This window comes from Sphaerodactylus townsendi, linkage group LG05 (assembly GCF_021028975.2).
Source record: "Sphaerodactylus townsendi isolate TG3544 linkage group LG05, MPM_Stown_v2.3, whole genome shotgun sequence".
Lineage (NCBI taxonomy): Eukaryota > Metazoa > Chordata > Lepidosauria > Squamata > Sphaerodactylidae > Sphaerodactylus > Sphaerodactylus townsendi.
Genome location: NC_059429.1, coordinates 52,978,006 through 53,005,692, shown reverse-complemented (window position 1 = coordinate 53,005,692; position 27,687 = coordinate 52,978,006). Strand labels below are relative to the sequence as shown.

The window sequence follows — 27,687 nt, the reverse complement described above, 5'->3', positions numbered from 1 at the left end:
TATCCAGGTTAGTGGCCATCACCACCTCCTGTGGCAGCATATTCCAAACACCAATCACACGTTGCATGAAGAAGTGTTTCCTTTTATTAGTCCTAATTCTTCCCCCCAGCATTTTCAATGAATGCCCCCTGGTTCTAGTATTGTGTGAGAGAGAAAAATTTCTCTCTGTCAACATTTTCTACCCCATGCATAATTTTATAGATTTCAATCATATCCCCCCTCAGACGTCTCCTTTCCAAACTAAAGAGTCCCAAACGCTGCAGTCTCTCCTCATAGGGAAAGTGCTCCAGTCCCACAATCATCCTCGTTGCCCTTCTCTGCACTTTTTCTATCTCCTCAATATCCTTTTTGAGATGCGGTGACCAGAACTGGACACAGTACTCCAAGTGCGGTCGCACCACTTCTTTATATAAGGGCATGACAATCTTTGCAGTTTTATTATCAATTCCTTTCCTAATGATCCCTAGCATAGAGTTTGCCTTTTTCACAGCTGCCATGCATTGAGTTGACATTCCCATGGAACTACAACTAAGACTGACCCCTGTAGCGTGTATGTGAAGTTTGGATTTTTTGCCCCTGTGTGCATCACTTTGCATTTTGCTACATTGAACTGCATTTGCCATTTCTTAGCCCACTCACCTAATTTATCAAGGTCCGCTTGGAGCTCTTCACAATCCTTTGCGGTTCTCAACACCCTACATAATTTGGTATCATCTGCAAAATTGGCCACCACGCTACCCACCCCTACTTCCAGGTCATTTATGAATAGGTTAAAGAGCACTGGTCCCAAAACGGATCCCTGGGGGACACCACTCCCTACATCTCTCCATTGTGAGAACTTCCCATTTACACCCACTCTTTGCTTCCTGTTTCTTAACCAGTTTTTAATCCATAGGAGGACTTCCCCTCTTATTCCTTGATTGCTGAGTTTTCTCAATAGTTTCTGGTGAGGAACTTTGTCAAGGAGGGGGGAATCAAACCTGGTTCTCCAGATTAGAATCCACCTGCTCATAACCACTATACCACGCTGGCTCTCAAATGTGATGACCAATGTCACATGGATGTTCCTACACAAGTACTACAGAATGATATAACCCTCATAATGTAACAAATTATGAGAGAGGGGGGATATATCACTGGAATCCTTCCTATCGAACATGAGCTCTTATTCCCAACCCTCCCCCCTCCCTTACATTTTCCCAAGAGGTTTCACATCAGGTGTGTTTGCAGGAATTTGTTTTCACATTATGTTTACTTATGATGCCTTTCTGAGTTCACAAAAATTTGCCTCTAATAGCCATATTTTCCTAAAATTGACGCTTAACAATAAAATGAAAAAATATTTTTTATTTGCATAATAGTGATTTTACTTCCCCAAAGCAATTTTGTTTTGCTTCCATAAAAGAGAAACGTGAAATACATCAGGTGTATTCTTTTACATTGTATATTTTTTGGTTTATTAAATTTCTCAAAGAATGAGATATGCTTACAAACGATGTATTATACTGCTCAGTCATATAGAAATGGTACTGCATCATCTAGCCAATATATTAAAAAATGCTTAAACTCCTCTAACAAAAAAGTGATTTCACCTGAACAAACACTGTGAAAATTAACACTGTGATTAAAAACTGATATTAAAGCTATCAATGTACCAGCCAATTCTTTGTTAGTTACTGCTGAGGCTTAAATTCAACACTTAGGCTAAGTTATTCTGAAAATTCAAGTTTTGTTTAAGCAAATAGAAATCTATTACAGTTAAAATAATCAGCATTTCTGAAATCACAAGTAATACAGGTCATAATGATATATTAACTAAAAATATATCACAAATATTTCAAAGCTTCCTAATTACTGCTATTTTGAGGCTAGTAAAGCATACAAAATGTCTGTTTGTCTGGGAGTTAGGGCACAACAGCATTTGTAAAAAGAATACAAGGAAATGCATACCATGATCATGACCACATTACATGGAAGTTTTCTTGATTTCAGCTATATGTACTTCCATGAAATAGTTGTGATCAAATGATTTCTTAGAGACATGAATAGCTCTCACATGCAATCACAAGAGCTGCCCCAGTCATTTCAGTACAGAAAACAGCTCTTCATGAAGATTGTTCTAGGTGTACAATCCAGTCCTTCAAAAGTGAATGGAACAGCATGCACACAAGAATTCCATCTGCATTTTGGAGCATACTTGGGGTTGTGAATTGGGTAGATTTGATAAGATCAATGTATTGGAGACTAATCCTGGAACAGAGTGAGCAAACAGAGCAGGAGAAGATCAGAAGGACACACTGAGCACCAACAGAATCAGGCGCCCACTGGCTTTATGAACTAAATGGTACTCTCAATTTTAATTTTGGTTCAAAAGTCAGAAAAAAGCCACAGTAAGCATTCTATATATAAACAGACTGTATCCACATAGTTTATTTCTCACAGTTCTCCTGACAATTGAACATTATTTAAGAACATACTGTATACACAGATAAGAAGAAACATACAAAATGTTTTAAATGATGCACAACGAAATCCAGCAGTATAAAAGAATGCATGTGAACCCGTGCTCACTGCTCAGGCTAAATTTAATCACTTGTTTAAATAGTAATAAAAATACAATCTCTCATGGATCTTGTGCATACTACAAAAGAGGAAAATTATTACCATATATGATTTATATTAGGCAGTTTTCTTTGATGAGTTGTATCACCAACTCCATATACAGAGGCAGAAGGCTGTGTATTTTCTTAATCAGAGTTAATGTTGGGTTATAAAAGACTTTACACAGTTACTACCACTGGCACTTTTCACCATATTTTTGTACACATCACATGGTCATCTTATATAACATTACATTTAAAAATATATCTGCATGACAATTTTATAATATTCACACACCATGAGCTGGATAAGGAGCAATGCCACCATTGCCACCTGTAGTGCTTGACTGTTGGTAAATAAAAGTATCTTGTGGTGAAAAGAAAAAGAAAGAAAAATAAAAGTGTCAATGGGATTAAGCAGCTCCAATTTAATACAGGCCTGTTACTGACCATCACAGGGACAGTGATTGTTTGAATACGACCTAGAAGCAAACACTGTCATCGGTTAAAACCTCGCCTAAAAAAGTCAGTTTCTGTGCTGAAAACTATTTCACAACAAAACTGCAAACCACTAAACTGTTTTTAATGTAAGTACTTCATCATTTCCACATCTCCTAATAGCCAAGTTCTTTACCACCTTTAGAACTGACCATCTTTAATGTGTGATTTCATTTCTGGCCAGACTTTTTTTTTAACACCTCTCTTTAGACTCACCACCTAAAAATGACTAACGTGGTGAAAGTAAAACCTCCCGCACACTAGGAATGATCAGCCTCTGTTCAATGATCTAGAATCATGACAGATCAGAGAGCAATAGTGTGATGAGGGTGCCTGGGAAGCTCTCATGCTGTGAGTGACATTCCTCCAGAGGGAAAGCAAGCATCTTTCCAAAGTGGGAACTGAATCAGCGGCAGTGCCACTGTCGGTTTTCAAAGAGGATCCTAAGCTTTCAAGTTGTCATTCGCTTCCCATGTCATCTATTTGCAGGAAAGTAGTTGGGGTCAAGGTAATTATAACTGGCACCTTGGGACATGCAGTAGTCTCTGTCTAAGAACATCTCTGATCTGTAAATAGGCTCCAAGTGGTGATTTTCCTTGTGAATCTCTGTTTCATGGAGACTGAAAGGGGGAAAAATATTTGTCAAGTATAGTTATTTTTATCAGTATTATATCACAGAGAATATATATTTAAATCCACTAGTAGAAAATAATTCTTATTTGTCACATAGTATAATATTTTAGTTCTTGTGTCTAAAAATGTATTTTCTCTGCAGAAGATTATTGTTGCTATCAATGCTCGTAAGAATTTTATTAGATGCTTCGTTGGGGATGCAAAGTAGTTAGATGCAGAGTAGTTAGATGGCCTTTTGATATGCACTGGAGATATGAAAAGCATCCACACTGTGAATAAGCCTTTCTAAGGGCAAGCATATTGACAGTGAGAGTTATCCATGTATACTGCTTACCAGTCAGAACAAGAATCACAGAAATCCAAGGACATTTCTGAAGGGCAATCTTGGCAGTGCCACCGAATTCCTTGGATGGGTTCAGTGCCACAGTTATCACACTGGAAAAAAATCAGCAAAACAACACTAAATAAATGATTTTCAAAGGTAAGCTACACACCTAAAGGGTATCTCAAGTCAGAACACTACAGATGATATATTGTGACTACAGATACTAATGGGTTCACCTGAGCAAAATTCTTCCAAGCCTCACCCCTCACAAACTAAATAGGGGTGGGGAGAAAATGGGAAGATTAGAAAAGTTGGCCTATAAGGCTGTGGCACAAATGTATTTTTTCACTCTTGATTTATTTATTTATTTAATGTATTTAGATTTGATAAACCACCCACCCCCGAAGGACTCTGGGCGGTGTACAATTCAGCTCCCCCTTCACAATCCACCCAAAGGACCTCCATCTTTGATGGGTTTAGTTTTAACCTGCTTAGTGTCAACCAACCAGCTACCGTCTCCATACAGTGCTGGAGAGTCTCAGGGGCAGAGGCCAGCCCGCCCTCCATCAACAGAATGAGCTGAGTGTCATCCACACACTGATGACAAATCAGCCCAAAATTCCACACCAGCTGAGCAAGGGGCCACATATAGATGTTAAATAACACTGGGCACCAGAGTGCCCCCTGTGGCACCCCACACTGAAGCGGGCAGCGCTGGAAGATCCTGTCCCCACAACTCACTTGCTGACTCCGGCCCCCAAAGAATGAGGTGAACCATTGAAAGGCCATGCTACGCACCCCTGAGATAGCCAGGTGGTAGGTCAAAAGGTCATGATAGACCATATCAAACCCTGCGGTAAGATCTAATAGTATCAGCAGCGCCGATCCACCTTGGTCAAGCTGGACGCACAGTGTATCTGTGACAACGGTAAAAACAGTCTCCGTCCCATTCCCTAACTTATTTGTCTTGTTTCTCTTTAACAAATGACAGGTGGGTCTATGAATGTCCCACACAGAGAAGATAATAGAATGGATAAGGACCAATAAACAAAAGTTAATTCCAAAAAAGACTGCAGTGCTGTTGGTCAATGCTACTTGGGGTCAGCCTGTCTAGAGGAGGCTGCCCTCCTCCAGGAGAAACAGGTTAGTAGTTTGGGGTAAAACTGGGTTCTGGCCCATGGTTGGAGGTTCAGGTCTCCTCTGTGAAATTGTATCACCTTTTATGAACTAAGATATGCCAGCTAAGGACATTCCTCAAAAAGCATGATCTTGACAGGGCAATTCATGATCTGATCACAACCAAATAAGATTAATGAAATGTGCTTCATGTAGTGCTGCCTTTGAAAATGATCTGAAAACTTCAGATGGTTGAAAATGTGGCAGCATTGTGACTACAGATACTAATGGGTTCACCTGAGCAAAATTCTAATTTCAGGAGTTAGTTACAGGGGTCACATCACCTTCATGCTGAAAGTTCTCCACTAACTATCCATCTGTTTCTGAGGACAATCCGAAGTGCTGATTCTTATCTTTAAGGCCCTAAGCTGCTTGTGACCAGGGTACCTTGAAGGACTACCCTCCTCATTCCAATCAGCCTGTTAACTTTCAGGACAGGGAAATAGAATATAGTGGAAGAGGGAAATGAAATGTTTACCCAAGTTCTTGTGGGTTCCCATAAGTAAACTAGAGGACAGAATGAAACTACTATTGTAGTGCTCACTCTTATTTTCTGGTTTTTGGTGGATCAAGACTTGGGAGTTCCAGATGTGTACTTACCTTGAAGCCTATGTGCTGCACAAAGCCACTTTCTGCATGCATCTGCTGCAGTTTCTTTTTCTTCAATTTTTTTAGTTTAAGCAGCTCTTTGTATTCTGGTAATTCACGGTATGCTACAGGAATACTTTCTTCATCCTATTATTTTTTTAAAAAACGGGAGATTAAAATAAGCTTATAATAAAACCAATTCTAACCCTTTTGGTAAAAGGGGTCCACAGATTAATACTTTATGCTATGCAGTATGTTAGCTGTCTCAAAACATGCATAGAAAAATACTTTCATGTCTGCATTCTGCTCTTTAAATATCTGTCTTTTGCTAAGATACTATTAAATACAGCAATATTTGGTAACGGGTGCTGGAAATAGAACAGAAAAGTGGGTTACAATGTAATTTAGTTACAGTATTAAGTTCCATAAGGTTTGTTTCTTTCTGAACAAAAACAATAGATGTCAGAGGAAAATGTTATTTTCTTATGAGCCATGGTCTGACCACCATCTACTCAAGAGTGAATACGGATCCAACCTGATCCAAGGGAGGAAGTTAAAATGGTCTGCCCACACAGGCTCATGAGTCCTACTCAATTCCAATATGCTTTGAGGGAAATTAGGGTTCCAAACACATGCTCTGTTGAGGCTGTGTGTGGAACGTAAAACTCTTGCAGCAATTGATGGAAGTGTGGAATGTAAAACTCTTGCAGCAATTGATAAGACTCAAGGCCTCCTGCCCTTTGAATGGAAGCCAGTCCTGTGATTTACTGTGGAGCTAAGGTGATATAAAGAGTGTCAGAAAATACCTAGAAAGATGCTAGCAAAAAAAACCCTCATACTGAATTCAACAGAACATGTTATAGAGAGCCCACTGGAAGACCTATGAATTAGTACGACAGCAGCAAGAAATGGAAGTAAGGTAGCTCAATATACACTGATTCTCAAACGTGAGCCAATTGTCTCAAGGGCAAACTATGGAGGATCTGTGCTCAGATGCAACTAAGCGGAACAAAAATCTGCAGGTTTTTTGGGGATATATTCAGGCCTCCTAAATATATACAGGATTTTTTAAGATACTAAAAAATTGGTCTCAAGTAATCCCAGAATTATTTAGGACTAACCAGGAATATTTGAAGCTAGTGTTTGCAGACTCGCAGGGCTGTTCTCCACCCCTACCTTCCACCCCAGTGTTTCTGTGTATCCGAGGGTTTAAACTTCCTTCTTTGCTGCAGGTTTTGGTGGATTCTCACATTTCACAATCTTGAAGGTTGAGATTGTCACATTGCATATTTCAAATAGGTTGAGATTCTCAGGTTTTATACTGGTTGGGCATAGAAATAGCTTGCAATGGCATTCCCGGGGGTAGATTCTGACATTTTATATTTTCCCATGATTTCTTCCCTCCATATGAAATAATGTAGGACAGCTGGGGACACCTAGTTTGGGGACCTACAGAATGGGACCCCTTGGTCCAACTGACTTAGAATATGGGGTTATTTAAAGGACAGGCATCAGCAGCTCCCCTGCAATTGTGGTACCATACCTCTAAAAAAATGTTAGTCCCCTCCCAGAAATATTTCCCATATGAAATAATGAAGCTGAAAAATATAGGAAACATCTGCCATACTGGTATTTGGAACCCAGGAAAGCCGTTATTTTCCAGCTCCGATATATCTGGAGCTGAAAAATTCTGATTTTTTCCCTGCACATTTCTAGCTGTGTTCTGTCTCTGTGCATTTATCACACTGTGAACTCAAATCTTATTAGCATCCGAGGCTTATGTGAGTGTGGGCTAGAAGTCTGTTCAGTGAAAGAAAGAATAACATCTTGCTACCTCTAGCAGTCCAAGAGACGTGAATGAATCCCAAAGAACTGCTGAGAAGGCTAGTCTGAGCCTCTTTTTCAGAAAGTAGTATCCTCTGAGTGGGTGTCTGACAGCTTCTGGTTGCTGCAGCTAATATTCTGGCCATGTCTATCACAGCAATTAAGAAACCCTGTGATTATGCCAGAAACATCAAGCAGGTTGACTCTGAAAACAGTCTACATTCACAGTCTTCTGGAACTTTGTTTTCCTATCCAATGGAAATTAGAGTTTCTTCACTGGTTGAGTCTGTGATTATGCTCAAATAACCAGCAGTATGAGGGGGAACGAAAGGACTCTTGACTCCTGATCAGGATGTTGTGATCAACTGGGCACGGAATGATGGCATAGATGCACAAGAACTGCTTGTGTCTAGATGGGATTTGATAAGCAAATTCAAAGGTACAAAGGTTGAAAGGTTTGGATCAGGATGAGAGAAGACAAGATTCCTGTAACCTACGAAATGGTTTCCTTGACCATGCCTGAATTTTCTATACTACCATACAAATTCTCAATCATCTACTTGGAATGCAATGCTATAAAACATACCGATACATCTTCCTCAGCTGTATTGCCCATGTGGCTATGAAAACTGGACCTGTCATCATCCTCATCCATATACACAGGGGGTTCATGGGATGTCATGAAAGTTGAGGGCTTGAAGAGATGTTTGTTCAGAGGATGTTGCCGTCTACTTGATGACTGCAAAGAGATATTTGTAAAACAATAAGAAATTTTTGCACTTCGAAAACCAAGCTACATGCTTATTTTTTCCTTGATGGGTTTACTTTTTTATAATAGTTAAAACTGTTTCTAACATTTAACCTGAAAACATTTTCTATGCAGCAAATACAGCATATAGATATACTCTGAAAACAGGACACTTCAAAACAGTGACACTTCAGATAAGATCACTCATTAAACCTAGCTGGTGTCCAGATGTCATACAAATCTTCAAGGACAAGTGGTATCTGCAAAAACTAAACTAAAATACTTACAGAAAGCAACTCACGTCTCATTCATGTCCAAAACCTATGTCAGCAACTAGTAAAACATTAAACTAACTGAGAAGTACAGCAGTACTGTGAGTTTCTCTGACAGACAGCTTACACCAGCAGTTATTTGGGTTGAGTCCGTTTCAATTGTGGAACAACTATCTTTTTAGTGCTGACATAGATTTTGGACATTAATGAGACATGAGTTGCTTTCTGTAAGTGTTTTAGTTGGCAAGTTGTAAAATGGATATGAGAATCTATTTGTTTCAATTTTACAGATACCTCATGCCCTTGAAGTCTTGTACAAAGTCGGACTATACCCGGACACTGACTAGGTTTAGTGGATGCTCTTACCTGTAAAGAGAAAACAATCCTTAATGTGGAATTTTCATGTTGTTCAGAGTACTAAGCTTTTTAAACTGATTGTCTGAAAGAGTATGATAATTGGGCTGCACTGTTGGTGCGCTTGAGCTTTTGTACATATGTTTGTACATAGATTGACACCTCAAAATTTTTGGATATTGCTCTGAATACTTGTTAAAGGTTTTTTACCTTGGAAATATTCCTAACTTACATAGCTACTGTTGCAAGCCATGAGCAGAGCATTTACTTTGTTTTCATTTATGTTGCTCTAACCCACGCTTGCTTATTATTTACGATGAAATCACCCACCTGGACAAATCTACTGGGGATGCTTGCGCTACGGATTCAATGAAGCCCAGTTGGGGGTGTGGAGCATTCCCCTTAAAAGGTTGCAGGGAGGGGCAAGGAGACTGTTCAATCGTTAACCGTAGATTAACCCTCCCTCCTCATCTAGAGCCCATTTTATTTCACCCTAAAATGGGTTTTACCGCTAGTTGATACTTATAATTGGCTCAGTGTTTCTACCTGATCACTTTTCAGATCAGCATGCTGATTAAGCTATTTTTCAAAATTCCCAGCAATGTTTTATACTTTTTATAGATGGATTTTGTAATGTTATTGCTATTATATTTTATGTTAAATTCTGGTTATTTAAATGTTTTGAAACTCTCAAATCTTTATAAGCAACAATACACTTTTTAAATATACTGCAGCAGCCCTAAGAATGGGAAGAATAGAACAATGAAGTACTATTGCCATTTCCCACAGAGCTGACTAATAAATTTCAAGAATAGAAAGAAGCAGAAATTAAATTAAAGGGGCTTGAGAAGAATGGTGAGCATTGGAGAGGCTGGCCGCTGATTGCACACCCCCTTTCCCTCATAACATCGGTGGACCCTGCTGTTCCCCTCTCAGGAGGACTTTTAGCTGTTGGATGCCATCTGCTGTACACTGAAATTTGGCTCGCTGTTTTTAACGGGGTTTAGTATTTTAATGTGCATACAGCCTATATTATTTATGGTTGTTTGATCTGTTTAAATTGTGCTCTGTCTGTTATTTTGTTGTACACCGCCCTGAGCCCTCCGGGGGAGGGCGGTATATAAGAGTAATTAATGATGATGATGATGATGATGATGATGATGATGATGATGATGATGATGATGATGATGATGATGATGATGATGATAAAATATATGTAATTATATTGCTACCGGAAGGAGGTACAGTTAGTTACAAAAATGGATCTAGATGCATTAATGTTTCACAGAGAAAACTGGAATGGTTGGTGGAAGAAGCAGCAGAATCAGCAGCATTTGGATTTATATCCCACCGAAGTCTCCTGAAAGGAGTCTCAAAGAAGCTTACAGACTCCTTTCCCTTCCTCTTCCCACAACAAACAGTTGTGAAGTAAGTGGGGCTGAAAGAGTTCTGAAGGCCCAAGGTCACCCAGCACGCTTCATGTGTAGGAGCGGGGAAACAAATCTAGTTCACCAGATAAGAGTTCACTGCTCATGTGGAGGAGTGGGAAATAAAACCTGGTTCTCCAGATTAGAGCCCACCGCTCTTAACCACGACACCATGCTGGTTATGATCTGAAGTAACTTGGTTAAACCTTTGATTAAACCCTTTTGAAACACTATTTCTCTGAGGTAGAAAACATTTACCACAGCAGAACACTATGAAGCTGTTATGCTGTTATAGCACCATTAAAACTGCTGTTTTAAACTCAAGACAAAATAAATAAATCCACAGCTTTTTTGTACCCCTGTACCTCAGTAATAAATATTACATCACTGTGCACAATGATGTACATACATGCCATAGGCATTGTAACAAAGGGTCAGGTCACATTATTTTAATACACTCTGAAAGGAGGAATTTTCTGTAACAAATAATCCCCAAAATATAGTGTCGTGACAACAATGTAAATAAATGTATCTTAGTCTAACACCAAAGGACAATCACATTTTCCCCAAACCATCTGCATCTTTAAGAAAGATACAACAGTGCATTTTTGTGTACTTACCTTTTTGGAGTACAAATACAAGTTTGGAGTTCTACCTGGAACTGGAATACCTGCTTTAGTCAATTTTATGAAATACTTTTGCACTCTACTGGCAACCTGAAATAAGAAAAACAAGCAAATATATATACTATTGATATCAGAACAGTAACTTCAATTCTGAACTACAAATCTAAGATTTAAATTATAAGATTAGAGAGAGGGGGAGGGGGGAGAGGGAGAGAGAAAGATGGAAATATTATGCAAAGTTTATTCAAAAGTATACTTCCTACAGTCAAAACTAGTTTGTAGACGTAAGATTTGTTTCCTGGCTATCATTTTTCAAAAATACACACACACACACGAGGAGGCAGGACATTACGAGGACTCATGGGGAGTATTTCATTTCCCCATCATTTCTTATTTCCTTCTCCTGAAAACCCCATGCCCTTACCCCTTTTCGTGCTTTTCTCTTACCTAGCCAACCTAACTTTATCTGCCCATGATTCTTCTTCCCCCAGCCGTCTCTCTCTTGGAAAACTGGCCAGGTTGCATAGTGGCATAACTGCCTTTGATAATCACTTTAAAAGTATGACAGAATAAGAGTTATCTGAATATCTGCAAGATGAATATTCTCCTTTTAAAAAACATTACTCTAGCATTATTCAGAGGTGCCAGAATCAATTGCTGAACTATTCATTGCTGTTGGAAAGATAATAAAATATATAAAACATACAAGGGGATAAAAGAGAAAAAAGGCACTGGGAGGCCCTCATATAACTAAATTTAACACAGAAGTCACATCAATGTTATTGGTTGTCCTTGGATATTATAAAGGACAGAAGGTGCAGGATAAAGATCATGGTGTACCTAAAAGTGCTGTTTTGGAAAGGTATATTCGAAAAAAAATATTTTCAATGCGGCCTTCAATTTATGAGAAATGTTCCAAGTCCATCTTTATTTACACTAAATTCTCTAGCACTGGAATTATCTTTAAAACAAAAGGAAAAACTGGGACATTTTTCAATCTAGGCTGAAAATGGTTTTACACTTGTTTTTACATAGGAACAGTTTGACACCTCATAATGATACACATATAGATTAATTTTTGGCCACTGTTTCTTATAAATCAAACATTTATAATGCATTTCCTATACAAGCAGAGCTTATTAGAGTGTTGGAATCATCTGAATAATTCACAAAGAAGTATGTTTGCTGCAGGGAATTTTACCTAACAATGCCAGAATCATATGACAGTTTCTCAGTGGGCTTTTAATGTAAGAATATAATTCCATGTTCAGACAAATTACTCATGTCGAGATTATGATGGAAATTTGGAGTGAAACAGGATAGTATGACCTTATTCATTCTAATATTTTGGAAGGAAAAACAAAAAATTCTATCAGACTTTTGTGGAATTGTGTTAGAAAAAACAAAAAATCTACTAAAAGATTATATGGATTAGATGATATTTGAATTAAGTAGGGAAGTGGATGGAAGAATTTCAAGATTCCAAAACTAACGTTAAAACAATTTGATTAGCAAAGCAAACACATTACAATTCTTTTCTTAGAAATTGGAAACTGTTTTAAATGTTTCTAATCAAGTTCAGAAACATTTTTTGATGTAATAATTTTGAAAAATGTAACATTTTAATATGCTATTGTGCTCTGGTTTGTAATCCACTGTCTGCATTGTTTTACAGTATTGTCATGCATTATCTGTTCACGTTGTTTTCTGATTTCTGTAATCCTAGTCTTCTTTCATTATTTCTGCATGTTTTGTACTATTCAAATGACCTCTTTTCCTTATATTTTACAACCTTCCCCAGGTTGAATAGGTAATGAATCTCAATGAGAAATATGGGGTATAAATAATGAACATTTATTTTTTAATATTTAAAAGTTTAAAAAAGGGGAGGGGGGAAAGGAGCCAAAGCAACTCCATCCATCTCCTTGGAAAAGCCAAAAATGAAAAAGCTCTATGAGAAAGAGAACCATCTTGTTACCTGCTTTGCTGTTCTGTTTCCTAGCTCATCTGCAATCTTCTGCCACCGACGAGACTCTACCTCCTCTGGAGGATACTTCAAGAGCAACAGTTCAAGTTTTTTCTATAACAATCACAAAGGAGGTCATAAAAATCAAATGATCTTTCAGATAACTCTGAAAGTGTTTCAGATAACACTGCCCAGAGCCCTGGGCAGTGATGGCACTGTTGCCATGCTGCCCCACCACCTCCAGAGGGCTTTTCAGGGGCATGTGTAAGCAGACAATGTAAAAAAAAAAAAACCCTCCCTGCCACCAGAAAGCCCTCTATAGGGCTCAACGGACTTACGCCACCCAAAGGAAGTCTGAGAGCCAGGCCACAGCACAAATAGCCATAAACCCAGGGTGGAAACTGACTAACACTGGCTCCAGCCCCAGGGAACACCTAGGCCCCCGCATCTCCTGCGCAGCTCTGCGGTAGCCTGGCCTTCCAGCTTTCACTGCAACCAAGCTGAAGTTGCAAATGCCTTTGCCGGCCACTGGCACCTTTGCCCCCTCTGCTAGAGCAGGTGCACTTTGCACCAGAAGAGGGTATGAAACACATTGATGCAGTTCAGCTGCCTCAACAAGATTCAGACCCCTCAGTTGGATTGGGCCGTAAGTTCATCATTAAAAAGGAAAAAGACTACCCTAATGCCAAAAGCAAATTACTATTACAAGATTGTTCTACAACAACTTCCAGTAGAATGGTATTGAGTCTAGGAGTGCTTCCAGACGACACACTGCCTACAGGAGCTATTTTGCCAGCTGCATAGCAAGTTTTTCTTAGCTCTCACCTCCCCAGATACCGGAGACCTAAAATCTAACAGGTGGAGTGCAGATGTCTGGATTCAGACCCACCAGTTCTGAAAAAATCTAGAATCAGCAGTGTGAATGAGCTGTTGAACTCTTGGAAACAGCCACCCCTGCTCCTTTTCTTTGTTTTTTTCTCATTAGTCTTTCTCTACTTTTCTTATCTTGAAACTTTTTGTTGATAAAATAAAATCTATTTGAAAACGATTGAAAAGCACTGTACTGAACATATTTACTGTTATTCTAGTTTCCCATTACCTGTTCTTCTATAGTCCACAGCTGGTTAAATGTTTCAGGTTTGGTCTCATCGTAAAATCGCCCTCTTATCATCTGCTTAAATAACACAACAAGCGGTATATATATGACCAGACAAATCATAATGAAAACCTTCTCAAATATTAATTAGAATCAAATATATTGAATGTTTTTGTGAGTAAGCATTTGAAAACCAAAGCTTTGTTTACATGCAGTTCTGTAGCTGATAATACTTACCTGTGGACGGTTGTTTGTTGAAGCTTCTGGACAATCACTAAAAGGCAATACAGAGTATGAAGTGGCCTCACCATCCTTTCTGTGATCCAAAGGGCTTTTTGGTCTTGTAGGTAAACCAACTAAATGTAACAGAAGTATTATACATTGTTACACAATTTTCTATTCCACTATTTTTTTTAAAATAATAAATGGCAGCATTCATTCAGAACTTTCTGTGTTCAAAGTGTTAACATAATAACCTTGAAAGCTTGCAGGTTTGAGAAATCTTGAATCAAGCTCCAACTGGCTGTACTATCCAATTGCAAACACTTGGACAAAGTGGGTTTCCTACCTAATGGGAATACTAAATTTCGGTTTAATCTTAACACTCCAGTTTGTGGGTGGGACAAACACCAACTGAGTCAGGTATCATTTGAAGGTCAGGCATTTAATTGAAGGTTTCCAAAACCCAGATGCCTTTATTCACAGACACCATGAGGGAGGAGTGGAAAGAACCACAAGCTGAATTTATGCCCAATATAGACAGTCTTCTGTTTTTCTGTGATGCATGCATACTTCAACAAAGTAAATTCCTCCATGGGTTTATGGCAGAAGTGAGGACCTCCAGGATCACAGCTGCTTCTCTCAGCTACTATGCTTCACAAAGACATACTTACCTTTATCAAAAATAAGCTTTGCTCGTCTACTGTTACGTTTTCGGTTTCTGAATTCTCGCTCAAAATTTCCAAGACTTGTTGTATATTGGTCCCATGATATCTCTGGCAGCTGAACAACTCTCTGTGGGTAAGGAAGCCCTATATCAACCTGAAAGAATATGAACAAGATAAAAATGTAAACACAAATAACCACTTCAAATTACATAGTATAAAGTTATAGAATCTTGGGCCTTTTAAAGTAATAGCAGGATTTAAGGCATGCTGTACCTTATCAGCATATTTTACAAAGAACTTATCCAAGAGTAATCCAAGAGCAGAGCATATAAAATATGATGAATAGATGGCGGCAGCTTACTGGAGGCAATACTTAAAATGAGTTACAGCTAGATTTCACAGTTTGCTTTCTTGATGCTGCCTTTTGTTAATTATGTAGAAAGCACATTTTCCATTCAATCGAATTCTGTGACTCACATAGCAAGATGAAGAATCCAGGAGGAGACCAGTTAATAATAGTGATAGAACATAGCACACCTAATCACTAACTTCTTTAGCGGGGCAAATAAAATACGTGTGGATATTTTTTTAACACACTCTATGACCCTGTAATAATCATTCATTTAACATAATTGTCATCCATTTATTTTAAAAAGTTATCTATCATTTGACCAATTTTGTTTGATATCCCAGTAAGTGCTACGAACATATTGATGAACTGCCTTGAAAATGATATTATTGCTTTTCCAAGACTGGCTGATACATTCAATTGCCAGTTCTGAATGCTACAATATTCAATGTATTTTTGTAAATTCACAAATAACATAATCTGTAATTGTATACTATATGAGTTATAGAATCCAAGTTAAAAGTACTAAAGTACTAAAATAGTGCTGTGAAGGAGTATGATACTACCCACTTCCCACACACTTTTAGTGAAAACAGGACTCTCTGCAAGAAAAGTACCTATTCAAACTGTTCCTTTACTGCACCATTTCAGTGCCACAGCCAAACAGTCTATATAAACTACAGCTAAGATTTAAGGGATATGATCATATATGAACAAACACACCTGGCAACTAAGGAAGAGTAATGTCATGCCTAAATAATGGCTTCTTCTACTCTTCAGCCACCTCTTGATAACTTTTGAGAACAGTATAAGCTCACAACAACCACTGAAACTGCCGAGAAAATCCGAAGTAGATCTGGGCCTAGGGAACCATCCTGCTATCTGGCAGCCAAAACAGATTCTACCGCTGCTGCTGTTGAGCAGGGAAGATTCAGGATGGAGTCTAGAAAATGCGAGGGGTGGGGGGGGGAATTAAGGAAAGACTCTGAAGCTTTCCAGTTTACTACTACCCATAAAATTTGACAGGCACTTATCAAACAAAACCATTTAAATGTAACCTTTAACATACAGCTTCGAGGAGTGTCTAGTTGAGATGCTGGAGAACAAGATGTCAGGTTCAAGAATACTAGATGTTTGAATCTTATAGACTTTCAATATTACACTCTTTCCTAGTCCTACTAACTATGAATACTTTTCTACAGAACATAAATGACTAGTTATTAAACATCTCTCATAGATGCTTAAGAATTCCTCTTGCAATACCTTCTTTTGGAGTCTTTCCACAAATCCAATGGGATCTTTCAGTGCTTCTCTCTGGTGTCTCCCTAAACTCTCAAGATCTTGAACTGCTTGAGTACGCTGTGCCTCGAGTACTGCAATCGTCTGTAACAGTCTCTGATAACTACAGAGACAAAGGGAAACAACTCACTATAGATATCTATTCACAGTAACCACAACCCTCAGCACCAGCTCACAAAATACACAGCAAACTTATCTGAAAGAATCAAGCAAAGCATTTAACTGAAACAATAATGGGCATATTGAAATTTAAAACATCAGCAGAATGTTGCCATAAGCTTTTTTCATTTTAATTTGTACTGTTGCCTGCTAATTAAAAAAATTACGATTAAACAAGAAGTTGCAACACTACACATTCCTCATGTTGGTGAATATGTTTTTCGCCACTTGTTACAATAAACAATGCATCCAGCACACTGGATCAATATCACTAATGACCAGTAAAAGAAAAAAGCAACTGATGTACTTATTCTTACAAAGATCTCTAGTTATGGCCTTCCAACAGTTCTTCAAGAAAAGAATAAATGCAAAGAACATGTATTAGTTCTTGGAAAAGCAATTGCATATTAAAAGAGGTTATCCCTATTCTGCTAACTGGACAGGTATGGAAAAAAGTTTCCTAGTGAGTCTTTTAACCAGAACACGATGACTAGCCATGTTAGTTCTTGTGAGTCACAGTTCACTTCTTCAGATACTGCTAACATGTGTCCACCTGTCCTTAAGCAGAAAAGAGTGAATTCAGACACCTAATGGCAATACCGTGTTTCCCTGAAAATAAGACAGTGTCTTATATTAATTTTTGCTCCCAAAGATGCGCTATGTCTTATTTTCAGGGGATGTCTTATTTTTCTGTGTTCTGTTCGTCGGGCATGCTTCCAAACAAAAACTTTGCTACATCTTACTTTTGGGGGATGCCTTATATTTCACACTTCAGCAAAACCTCTACTATGTCTTATTTTCAGGGGATGTCTTATATTCGGGGAAACAGGGTAGCACATAAATGTCAGCAACAAGTAAATTATTGGCATGGAGAAATCAGAACTGGTAATGAGACAAGAATCAGGCAGCCCAATCCAGAGGCCCAGGCGGGAAGGGATGGTGATACTTCCATTGGGCTTTTTGAAAGCATGGGGTGGCAAAAAAGAAAAGTAAAACCTCTCCACCAGCAGAAAGCCCTCCAAAGGGCTCCATGGACCTATGTCTTCGGAACCCAGGGTCGCGGCACATCTGAAGACAAAGCTGAGCTAGAAGCCAACTAACTTGGACTGCATTACAGCCATACCTCCAGAATACCCCTGCTATGCTGATGGGGCCGGTGGCAGCATGGGAATCTGATGCGGTGCTCAGCACCATGTTGGAGAATGCTGGAGAACAAGATGCCACCACTGTTGCCCACCGGTGGATTTACCCCTTTGCCAGGGTAAGTGCTCCAGGGAGGGTATTTCTGTCAGTGTAGGACCTTCACAGGTTGATTCAGCTCCCATTCTGGACTGGACTGTTGTGCTCTATTCAGTCCAGGAGAATGCATTTTCTTGAGCTTGATTATTAGAAGTGCGAATCTTCAATTACCAGCAACTGACCTACTTTTACATGCCATTACCACTGAATTTCTGAATTTACTCTTCTCTACTTAAGGACAGATGGATTCACATTCAAACCATATCTGAAGAAGTGAGCTGCAACTGGCTCATATCTTGCCAGAGATTTTTGTTATTCTTGAAGGTGCTCTGGACTCTTGCTCTTTTTAACTAGAAGACTGCTCTATGTTCTATGTATGTGTTTGGCAAAAACCAATATGATACTCATATTAACACATTGAGACAGTCAGTATTTGTGATATTTTGGCACCCACAAATAGCCAAGGCATTGAACTACATATTACACGCAAACATGCAAATACACAATGTTGTGTTATTAAAATGAAGCAGTTTCAGGAGGCAGTGATTTTTGACCTCAGCTCAGAGAGTGATGCTTAACTCTTTACCTGCCTATTGGTTTTCAACTAAAAACTGGTCATACACACAGCACTGCAGAAATACATACCTAGGAACCAAGACACGTGTGTGTGTGTGTGTGTGTGTGTGTGTGTGTGTGTGTGCGTGTGTGTGTGTGCGCGCGTAACAGCAGTCCACAGGGAAAGTGTCAAGCAATATGATCCGCCCCAGGTTGCTTTTCTTGAGAGCAGTAGATGAGGCTTTAGTACACCTATCAGCTAAATGCTTGCCATTAATATTGAAAGATTTACACTAACAGCTCTTCTTTTGTAAAATTTTACTTTATATATAGTCTCAACTTTACATTTCTAACCAAGAAGAAGAATTGGTTTCTATAGCCTGCTTCTCTCTACCTTTAAGGAGACTCCAAGTGGCTTAAAATTACCTTCCCTTCACCTCTTCACAACAGGCATCTTGAACTGAGAGACCTGTGACTGTTCCAAGGTCACTTAGCAACTTCTTGTAGAGGAGCAGGGAAAACAAGTCTGGTTAACCAGATTACAGTGCACAGCTCATGTGGAAGACTAGGGAATCAAACCTAGTTAAACAGATTATAGTCAACCGCTCTTAACCACTATACCACACAGGCTCTCACATTTATTAATAAATTTTTCTTGTCTAGAAATAAGCAAAAAAAAAAGGGGGGGGGTTAAAAAAGATTAGGATCTCTAGAAGTGAAAATAAGGCCTGACTGTCAGTACTGTGTAATTCAATGGTAGTCTGATAAAATGATGACATCAAAGAGGTCCTTCTAATAAAAGGAAGGGGTCTTCCGTGAACAGCATCACCAGTTCCTGGCTCTCTGGGCAGAATTTAATATTGCTTTCTCACAGGGAGAGTAGCCCATATGCCTTGTTTGAAAAATTAATAACCTAAATACACTTCTTTGTAAAACGTGGCAGAATTTCTTAAAAACACAAAGAATATATTGACTTCTGTTCAGCAGTACCAAGTGCTTTTTTAAACACTAATACTTATTTTTAAACACTAATATTAATATTTTAAACACTTTTAAAAACATTAATAAACACAAGCCTCAGAAGGATGGCCGTTTTTCTGACAATGCATTGAAAGACAAGCCATGCAAAAGGTAGCTGGTTTTTATTGCTAATGTTAACATACACACTCCTACATGGACCACTCTGACACTGAAGCAACAAAGAAATTTAGATCTGGCTACTTCCTGTTGAGTTTGTTTTACCCAACTATCAGATTTTAATCAGAATGCGTCAAAATCTGATAGTTGTACAAAACAAACTCAACAGGGATTATATTTATATATTTACAGATAAAAAGGGATCTCCTTTGTAGCTACTGATTAAAGAGTCCAAAAATATTAAGTATCAGTGCTTCGTCCATTGTCTCTATACCACTGTGAAATTTATTTCTAATTTATGATATTTTGTTTGACAACTTGTTTTCCAGTAATGGGGAAAGTAAGATAGCTGGATTTTCCCAATGGGAGCTCTGAGAAGTGGTAGCAGCAATCACCATGCCAGCAACGTAAGTGCCCAGGAGTGTTGAACCCAGATTTTGGAACACTTTTCCTACAGAAGCCTGGTGCACTCCTTTGCTGCTTTCCTTCCATCGTCAGATGAAGACATTTTTATTTCAAACAGTTTTTAACATCTAGACTTTAGTAAACAGCGTTTTAGTTTTTATAGGTTATTTTAGTGACTTTTCAATGGTATGATTTTATTGTATTTTATTGCATTTTGTAAGCTATTGAAAGTCAGGGTTTAAATACTTTTAAATAAATAAATAACAAACATGTCCAGCTATGTCTGTCTAGTAAAGGCGGACCAGGAGAACTATATACCTAATCTAACATAGCAACAATTAGTTCCATTTCTCTGACAAAGCATTAAACCCTGTGGTAACCAGGCTTCTAAACCTTGAAAGGAAGAGTAGGATTGCCACAACATGCGTTTGGGTCTCATTGAAAAACAACAGTTACTCACCAAAAGTGAGTGACAAGTGACATGACTAGTTTAAAGGCTGGATCCACCTCCTCTCTCTGTTTCCCATGGATGAGCACAGAATTCCACCAAGAAGAATACATGATAATTACTGATATACAATGTATGCTCTCTTTCTGTGAGTGGAAAGGTCGCTGTGACATTAAAGATATTTCAGAATGTATGTTTTTATCTTTAAATATTCCATGCGCCTAACCAAATGTCAAAAGTAGTCACAGGTATTTGATAAATCCATTCACTATTCTTTATTTCAGTATAATGGTAATGTAAAATTGTCTCTCTTACTATGACACACAAGTAACTATGTAATCTGATCTATATAAAACTAGAGTACTCTAAGCCAACAGGCAGAATTGCTCTAAAAAAACCTAAGAACTTAACATGCCTAAATCAATTGACAGTTTTACATAACTAGCTTAATCTAGACACTTTCAAATAAATGCATACCAATTAAAGAAAAAAATAATTTTGATATTTTATAATACTCAAAGCATGTAGAATTTCTAAGCCATCCTCACAGCTTGACCATTATAAAAAGTAAAATAAAGACTGCAAAGAGATAACCGAGTTAGTCTGTTGCAGTAAAAAATACACAGTAGTCAAGCAGCAACTTAAACGAACAAAATTTATTACAGCATAAGCTTTCATGAATCAGAATTCACTTCTTCAGATGCATGAAATGTATAACCAATGGGGGGAGTGGCCAGTGTAAAAAAAAATTGAATTGAACAACTTGAAGTCACTTGTTCATCAAGAGAAGTGTAAGATACTCATAAAAAACAACGAAGACAAATATGGAGCAGTTGTGAGATACTCATAATAACAAAGACAAAAATACACATTAGGTCTAATTGAGATGAGATAGTGAAACAAATTTAGCATCTGTAAGGTTGGGATGTTCAAGATGTTAGCACCTATATAGTGAGTTAGGAATCCAAGGTCCCTAGTAAGCTCTGGATTAGTACTTTGTCTTAAATTTCTTAATGAACTCTAATTCAGCACTTTCATGTTGGATTCCATCTTTAAAGAACTTTTGAAGGAGAATGGTAACTTTAAGATCAGCAAGAAAATGCTCTAGAAGAATAAAACATTCTTCCACAGGTTTCTGAACAATATGATATTTAATTTAAGATCTGTATCCGTTTATTCTTTTGCACAGGGATTGTCCAATTTAAGATCTGTATCCGTTTATTCTTTTGCACAGGGATTGTCCCATTTCTCCAATACAGAGACGCCACTGTATTGTCGAAGGCTTTCACGGCCGGAATCACTTGGGTGCTGTGTGGTTTCCGGGCTGTATGGCCGTGTTCTAGCAGCATTCTCTCCTGACGTTTCGCCTGCGTCTGTGGCTGGCATCTTCAGAGGATCTGATGTTGGGAAAGCAAGTGGAGTATATATCTGTTGGAGTGTCCAGGGTGGGTGGAACAACCTTGTCTGTGAGTAACAAAGTCGGCAACCAGGTCAATAGTTGAGGGCATCTGAATAGAAGTATGAGTAACAATGAAGATTATAGCCTGGGAGTAACCCTGTAGATAGCAAGGTCACTGGTGGGAGCATCTGAATAGAAGTATCCTGGCCTTTGTTTCTTTTTCTTTTTTTATGGTCATCCTGTGTTTGTGTGGAGCTGGTTTGACACAGTCTTGATTCTAGTATTTTTCAACACTGGCAGCCAAGTTCTGTTCATTTTCATAGTTTCTTCCTTCCTGTTAAAATTGTCCATGTGCTTATGGATTTCAATAGCTTCTCTGTGTAGTCTGACGTAGTGGCTTTCAGAGTGGTCCAGAATTTCTGTTTTTTCAAATAATATTCTATGTCCAGGATGGTTTATAATGTGATCTGCTATTGCTGATTTTTCTGGCTGAAATAGTCTGCAGTGCCTTTAGGTGTTCTTTGATGCGTGTCTGCGGCGCTCGTTTGGTGGTTCCCTATGTAGACTTGTCCACAGCTGCATGGTATCGCGATAGACTCCTGCAGTAGCTAAGGATCCCTCTTATCCTTTGCTGAGCAGTAGCATCTGTTGAATTTTCTTAGTGGGTCTGTAGATTGTTTGTAGGTTGTGCTTCTTCATCAGTTTTCCTATGCGATCAGTGGTTCCCTTGATGTATGGTAAGAAAACTTTCCCTCTAGATGGCTCTTTATCTTTGTTCATGTGGCTTATTCTTGGTCTTGCAGCCCTTCTGATTTCTGTATTAGAGTAACCATTAGCCTGTAGAGCCCTGTTTAGGTGATTCAATTCATCTTGTAGGAGGTGAGGTTCACAGATTCTGTTTCTTGCGATGTACCAAAGTTTTTATGGTGCTCCTTTTTTGCCCTGGATGGTGATTGGAGTTTTTGTGTAGATATCTGTCTGTGTGCGTAGGTTTTCTGTATACTGTGTGTCCCAGTGATGGCGAACCTTTTTGAGAACGAGTGCCCAAGCTGCAACCCAAAACTCACTTATTTATCGCAAAGTGCCAACACGGCAATTTAACCTGAATACTGAGGTTTTAGTTTAGGAAAAATGGCTGGCTCTGAGGCGTGCGTTACTTTCGGGAGTAAGCGTGGTGGTAGTCGGAGGCGTTGCTTTGAGACATCCATGCAACTCTTCGAACGGGTGAATCATGGCCCTGGGAGGGTTTACTCAAAAGCAAGCCACATTACCAGCAACCGAGCTTACTCCCAGGTAAAGGATCGCGCTTTAGTCCTTTGCATGAAAATCAGTGGGGTTTAACAGCGCTTAACAGGGTTACCTATGCTGCTTCCCCAAAACTAGGTCTTAGGTTTAATGCTAATAATCGAGCCCGGCAGCCCTGGCCAGCCTAGATATATATGGGTGTGGAAGGCGATTTCCCCACATGATGAACTCTGTTTCTCGTGCCCACAGAGAGGGCTCGAGAGTGCCACCTCTGGCACCCGTGCCATAGGTTCGCCATCACTGGTGTGTCCCAATTGCTGGTTTGGTTTGCGGATGACTAAAACATCTAAAAATGGCAGTTTTCCTTCATTTTCTTTTTGCATAGTAAATTGGATGTTTGGGTAGATCTTGTTGATATGGTCCAGGAACTTGTTTAGTTCTCCTTCTCTGTGGCTCCAAATGGTGAATGTGTCAGTCGGAAGCAAACGGAACCATATGGTGGGCTTTTTTGGTGCTGTTTTCAGGGCTTGTTCCTCAAAATGTTCCATATGAAAATTAGCTATTACAGGGCTAAGAGGGCTACCCATGGCTACCCCATCTTTCTGTTCATAGTATTCATTATCCCACTGGAAGTAGCTAGTAGTGAGACAATGTTGAAACAGGGCTGTGATGTCTTTTGGGAATTTCTGGTTAATGAGCATCATGGTGTCTGCTATGGGGACCTTGGTGAATAGGGAAACCACATCAAAACTGATCAGTTTGTCATTGGGGTTGAGTTTGAGTTTGCTGATTTTTTCAATGAAGTGAGTTGAGTCCTTAATGTAATGTGTAGTAAGTCCAATATGGCTTTGCAGTTGTGTGGCCAGAAACTTTGCCAAATCATATGTAGGAGATCCAATTGTACTCACAATAGGTCTGAGTGGTGTGGAGTCCTGTGGATTTTTGGGAGTCCATAGAGTCTAGGAGGGTGAGCTTCAGATTTGCAGAGACGTTGGCGAATGATTGGATCAATTGAGGAGTTTTTAATCAAGGTGTTGGTTTTCCTGGTGATTTTGTTGGTTGGGTCCTGTTTTAACTTTTTGTAAGTTGTGGGGTCCAAAAGTTGTCTGATTTTTTCTTTGTATTGGTCTGTTTCCATGATAACCGTGGCATTACCTTTATCTGATGGTAGAATGATGATTTCTGAATCAGAATTGAGATCTTTGATGGCTTTTCTTTCTTTCCTTGTTATGTTACTGGAGGGAAGTTTTGCCTTTCTCAGAATCCTTGCTGTTTCCCCTCTTACTTCCTCCGCTTCTTCCTCAGGGAGATGATAAATCGCTGATTCCACATTAGCGATGATGTTTTCTACTGGAATTCTGGTGGTGGTAACAGCAAAATTGCCTCCTTTTGCTAAGATGGATACTTCAGCCTCAGAGAGTTGCCTCTCAGTCAGATTGATGATGGTCCATGATGTGTCCAGTACAGGTTTCACCTGATGTTTCTGGCATTTGTCGAATTTTAGTTTCTGCCTTTTAGTGTGGTAAGCCATGTCTTTCTCCATTTTGCTGTAGGTGAAGTTGACAATTTTATCCCAGTCTTGTGCACTCATCTTTAGAATATTATTTGAAAAAACAGAAATTCTGGACCACTCTGAAAGCCACTACGTCAGACTACACAGAGAAGCAACTGAAATCCATAAGCACATGGACAATTTTAACAGGAAGGAAGAAACTATGAAAATGAACAGAACTTGGCTGCCAGTGTTGAAAAATACTGGAGTCAAGACTGTGTCAAACCAGCTCCACACAAACACAGGATGACCATAGACAAAAGAAACAAAGGCCAGGATACTGCTATTCAGATGCTCCCACCAGTGACCTTGCTATCTCCATTGTTACTCCCATGCTATAGTCTTCATTGTTACTCATACTTCTATTCAGATGCCCTCAACTATTGACCTGGTTGCCGACTTTGTTACTCACAGACAAGGTTTCCCCACCCACCCTGGACACTCCAACAGATATATACTCCACTTGCTTTCCCAACATCAGATCCTCTGAAGATGCCAGCCACAGACTCAGGCGAAACGTCAGGAGAGAATGCTGCTAGAACACGGCCATACAGCCCGGAAACCACACAGCACCCAAGAGACGCCATTGTTGATATATAACTTATATGAAGTTGGAGAATGAGCCCAAGATGGTGTTGCTTATGTTACAGAGTCCTCATATAAATAATTAAACAGCATTGCTTACAAGATAATCACACTATGCTGAAAGGGAAGCGCCACAGCCTCATAAATGACTCTCGCATCATAATTAAGGGAGCTGACACAGGAGGAATAGTTGCCATCATGAACAAGGTTGGACTACATTCAGAAGGATGAGAGAAACTCTCCAATAACCCATTTTACAAGCTACTATCCTTAGACCCTTAAAAAGAATACAGCAACTTAAAAACAGCATTAAGAAGGAACAGCCCCTGCATATACAGGAACAGGAATTCTGGCACGGTACCTACTGCCAAATATACACAAGCCAAACAACTTGTGAAATCCAATTATCTCTGGCATCATCACAATCAACGCAATTAATGGGCTCTACCCTCAGGCCTTATACTATCAACACCCCCTAATTACTTCTGTGATAATACTAACATTGATAAAAGTTATAATCTACTGAAAATCTCCCAGACTATACCATCTTTGTCACTATGGATTCTGAGTTTCAATATACCAACATTCTTCACAAAGACAGATGACAAGACATCAGGAACATTACCCAACAATACCATCTTGCTACCATGTTTTGTTGTTTTGTTCTCAATCATAACTACTTCAAACTTGGCAACAAACTGTACCTTCAAACCAATGGTACAGCCATTAATGCCTGCATGGCCCCATAGTATGCACAAACTTTCATAACTGATTTAGGACAATGCTTTTTCAGTTCCTATTCAATAACAGTCCACACAATACATAGATTTTCTCAATACTGTTGCACAATCCATGCACCTGAGGAAATAAGTGCTAATTTACAAAAGCTTATGCTGAAATACATTTTGTTAGTCTTTAAGATGCTAAAAGACCACTGCGTAATTTTATTATATAGAAGGAAGTCAGATTCTTCTAAGCAAGATTAACATAACATTATTGCAAACAAACATTTACTCCTTTGTATTGTCAAAGGCTTTCACGGCTGGAATCACTTGGGTGCTGTGTGGTTTCCGGGCTGTATGGCCGTGTTCTAGCAGCATTCTCTCCTGACGTTTCGCCTGCATCTGTGGCTGGCATCTTCAGAGGATCTGATGTTGGGAAAGCAAGTGGAGTATATATATCTGTTGGAGTGTCCAGGGTGGGTGGAGAAATATTGTCTGTGAGTAACAAAGGTGGCAACCAGGTCAATAGTTGAGGGCATCCGAATAGAAGTATGAGTAACAATGAAGACTATAGCATGGGAGTAACAATGGAGATAGCAAGGTCACTGGTGGGAGCATCTGAATAGCAGTATCCTGGCCTTTGTTTCTTTTGTCTATGGTCATCCTGTGTTTGTGTGGAGCTGGTTAGACACTAACATAACAAGGAAAGAAAGAAAAGCCATCAAAGATCTCATTCTGATTCAGAAATCATCATTCTACCATCAGATAAAGGTAATGCCACGGTTATCATGGAAACAGACCAATACAAAGAAAAAATCAGACAACTTTTGGACCCCACAACTTACAAAAAGTTAAAACAGGACCCAACCAACAAAATCACCAGGAAAACCAACACCTTGATTAAAAACTCCTCAATTGATCCAATCATTCGCCAACGTCTCTGCAAATCTGAAGCTCACCCTCCTAGACTCTATGGACTCCCAAAATCCCACAGGACTCCCACTCCCACTCCAGACCTATTGTGAGTACAATTGGATCTCCTACATATGATTTGGCAAAGTTTCACAGCCACACAACTGCAAAGCCATATTGGACTTACTACACATTACATTAAGGACTCAACTCACTTCATTGAAAAAATCAGCAAACTCAAACTCAACCCCAATGACAAACTGATCAGTTTTGATGTGGTGTCCCCTATTCACCAAAGGTCCCCATAGCGAACACCATGACACTCATTAACCAGAAATTCCCAAAGACATCACAGCCCTGTTTTCAACATTGTCTCACTACTAGCTACTTCCAGTGGGATATAATGAATACTATGAACAGAAAGATGGGGTAGCCATGGGGAGCCCTCTTAGCCCTGTAATAGCTAATTTTCATATGGAACATTTTGAGGAACAAGCCCTGAAAACAGCACCAAAAAAGCCCACCATATGGTTCCGTTATGTCGACGACACATTCACCATTTGGAGCCACAGAGAAGGAGAACTAAACAAGTTCCTGGACCATATCAACAAGATCTACCCAAACATCCAATTTACTATGGAAAAAGAAAATGAAGGAAAAC

At 39.1% G+C, this 27,687-nt stretch overlaps 1 protein-coding gene across 9 annotated transcripts in view; it reads right to left on the bottom strand.

The window, feature by feature from the left end:
- Positions 1–1,332: 1,332 nt before the first annotated feature.
- The window catches only part of ZZZ3 (zinc finger ZZ-type containing 3), a 64,937-nt gene continuing 38,582 nt past the window's right edge, over positions 1,333–27,687 (bottom strand). For 8 of the 9 annotated variants that reach the window (XM_048496840.1, XM_048496845.1, XM_048496846.1 and 5 more), the window contains 10 exons: positions 16,633–16,771; positions 15,027–15,174; positions 14,371–14,489; positions 14,137–14,211; positions 13,050–13,151; positions 11,066–11,161; positions 8,231–8,383; positions 5,833–5,967; positions 4,066–4,166; positions 1,333–3,718 (listed from right to left, as the gene is read on the bottom strand). In XM_048496840.1, coding sequence (XP_048352797.1) covers positions 3,574–3,718; positions 4,066–4,166; positions 5,833–5,967; positions 8,231–8,383; positions 11,066–11,161; positions 13,050–13,151; positions 14,137–14,211; positions 14,371–14,489; positions 15,027–15,174; positions 16,633–16,771 — 1,213 coding nt within the window. In that variant the 3' untranslated portion in view covers positions 1,333–3,573. The remainder of the gene's footprint in view (positions 3,719–4,065; positions 4,167–5,832; positions 5,968–8,230; positions 8,384–11,065; positions 11,162–13,049; positions 13,152–14,136; positions 14,212–14,370; positions 14,490–15,026; positions 15,175–16,632; positions 16,772–27,687) is intronic. The other variant, XM_048496848.1, reaches the window with a different exon arrangement.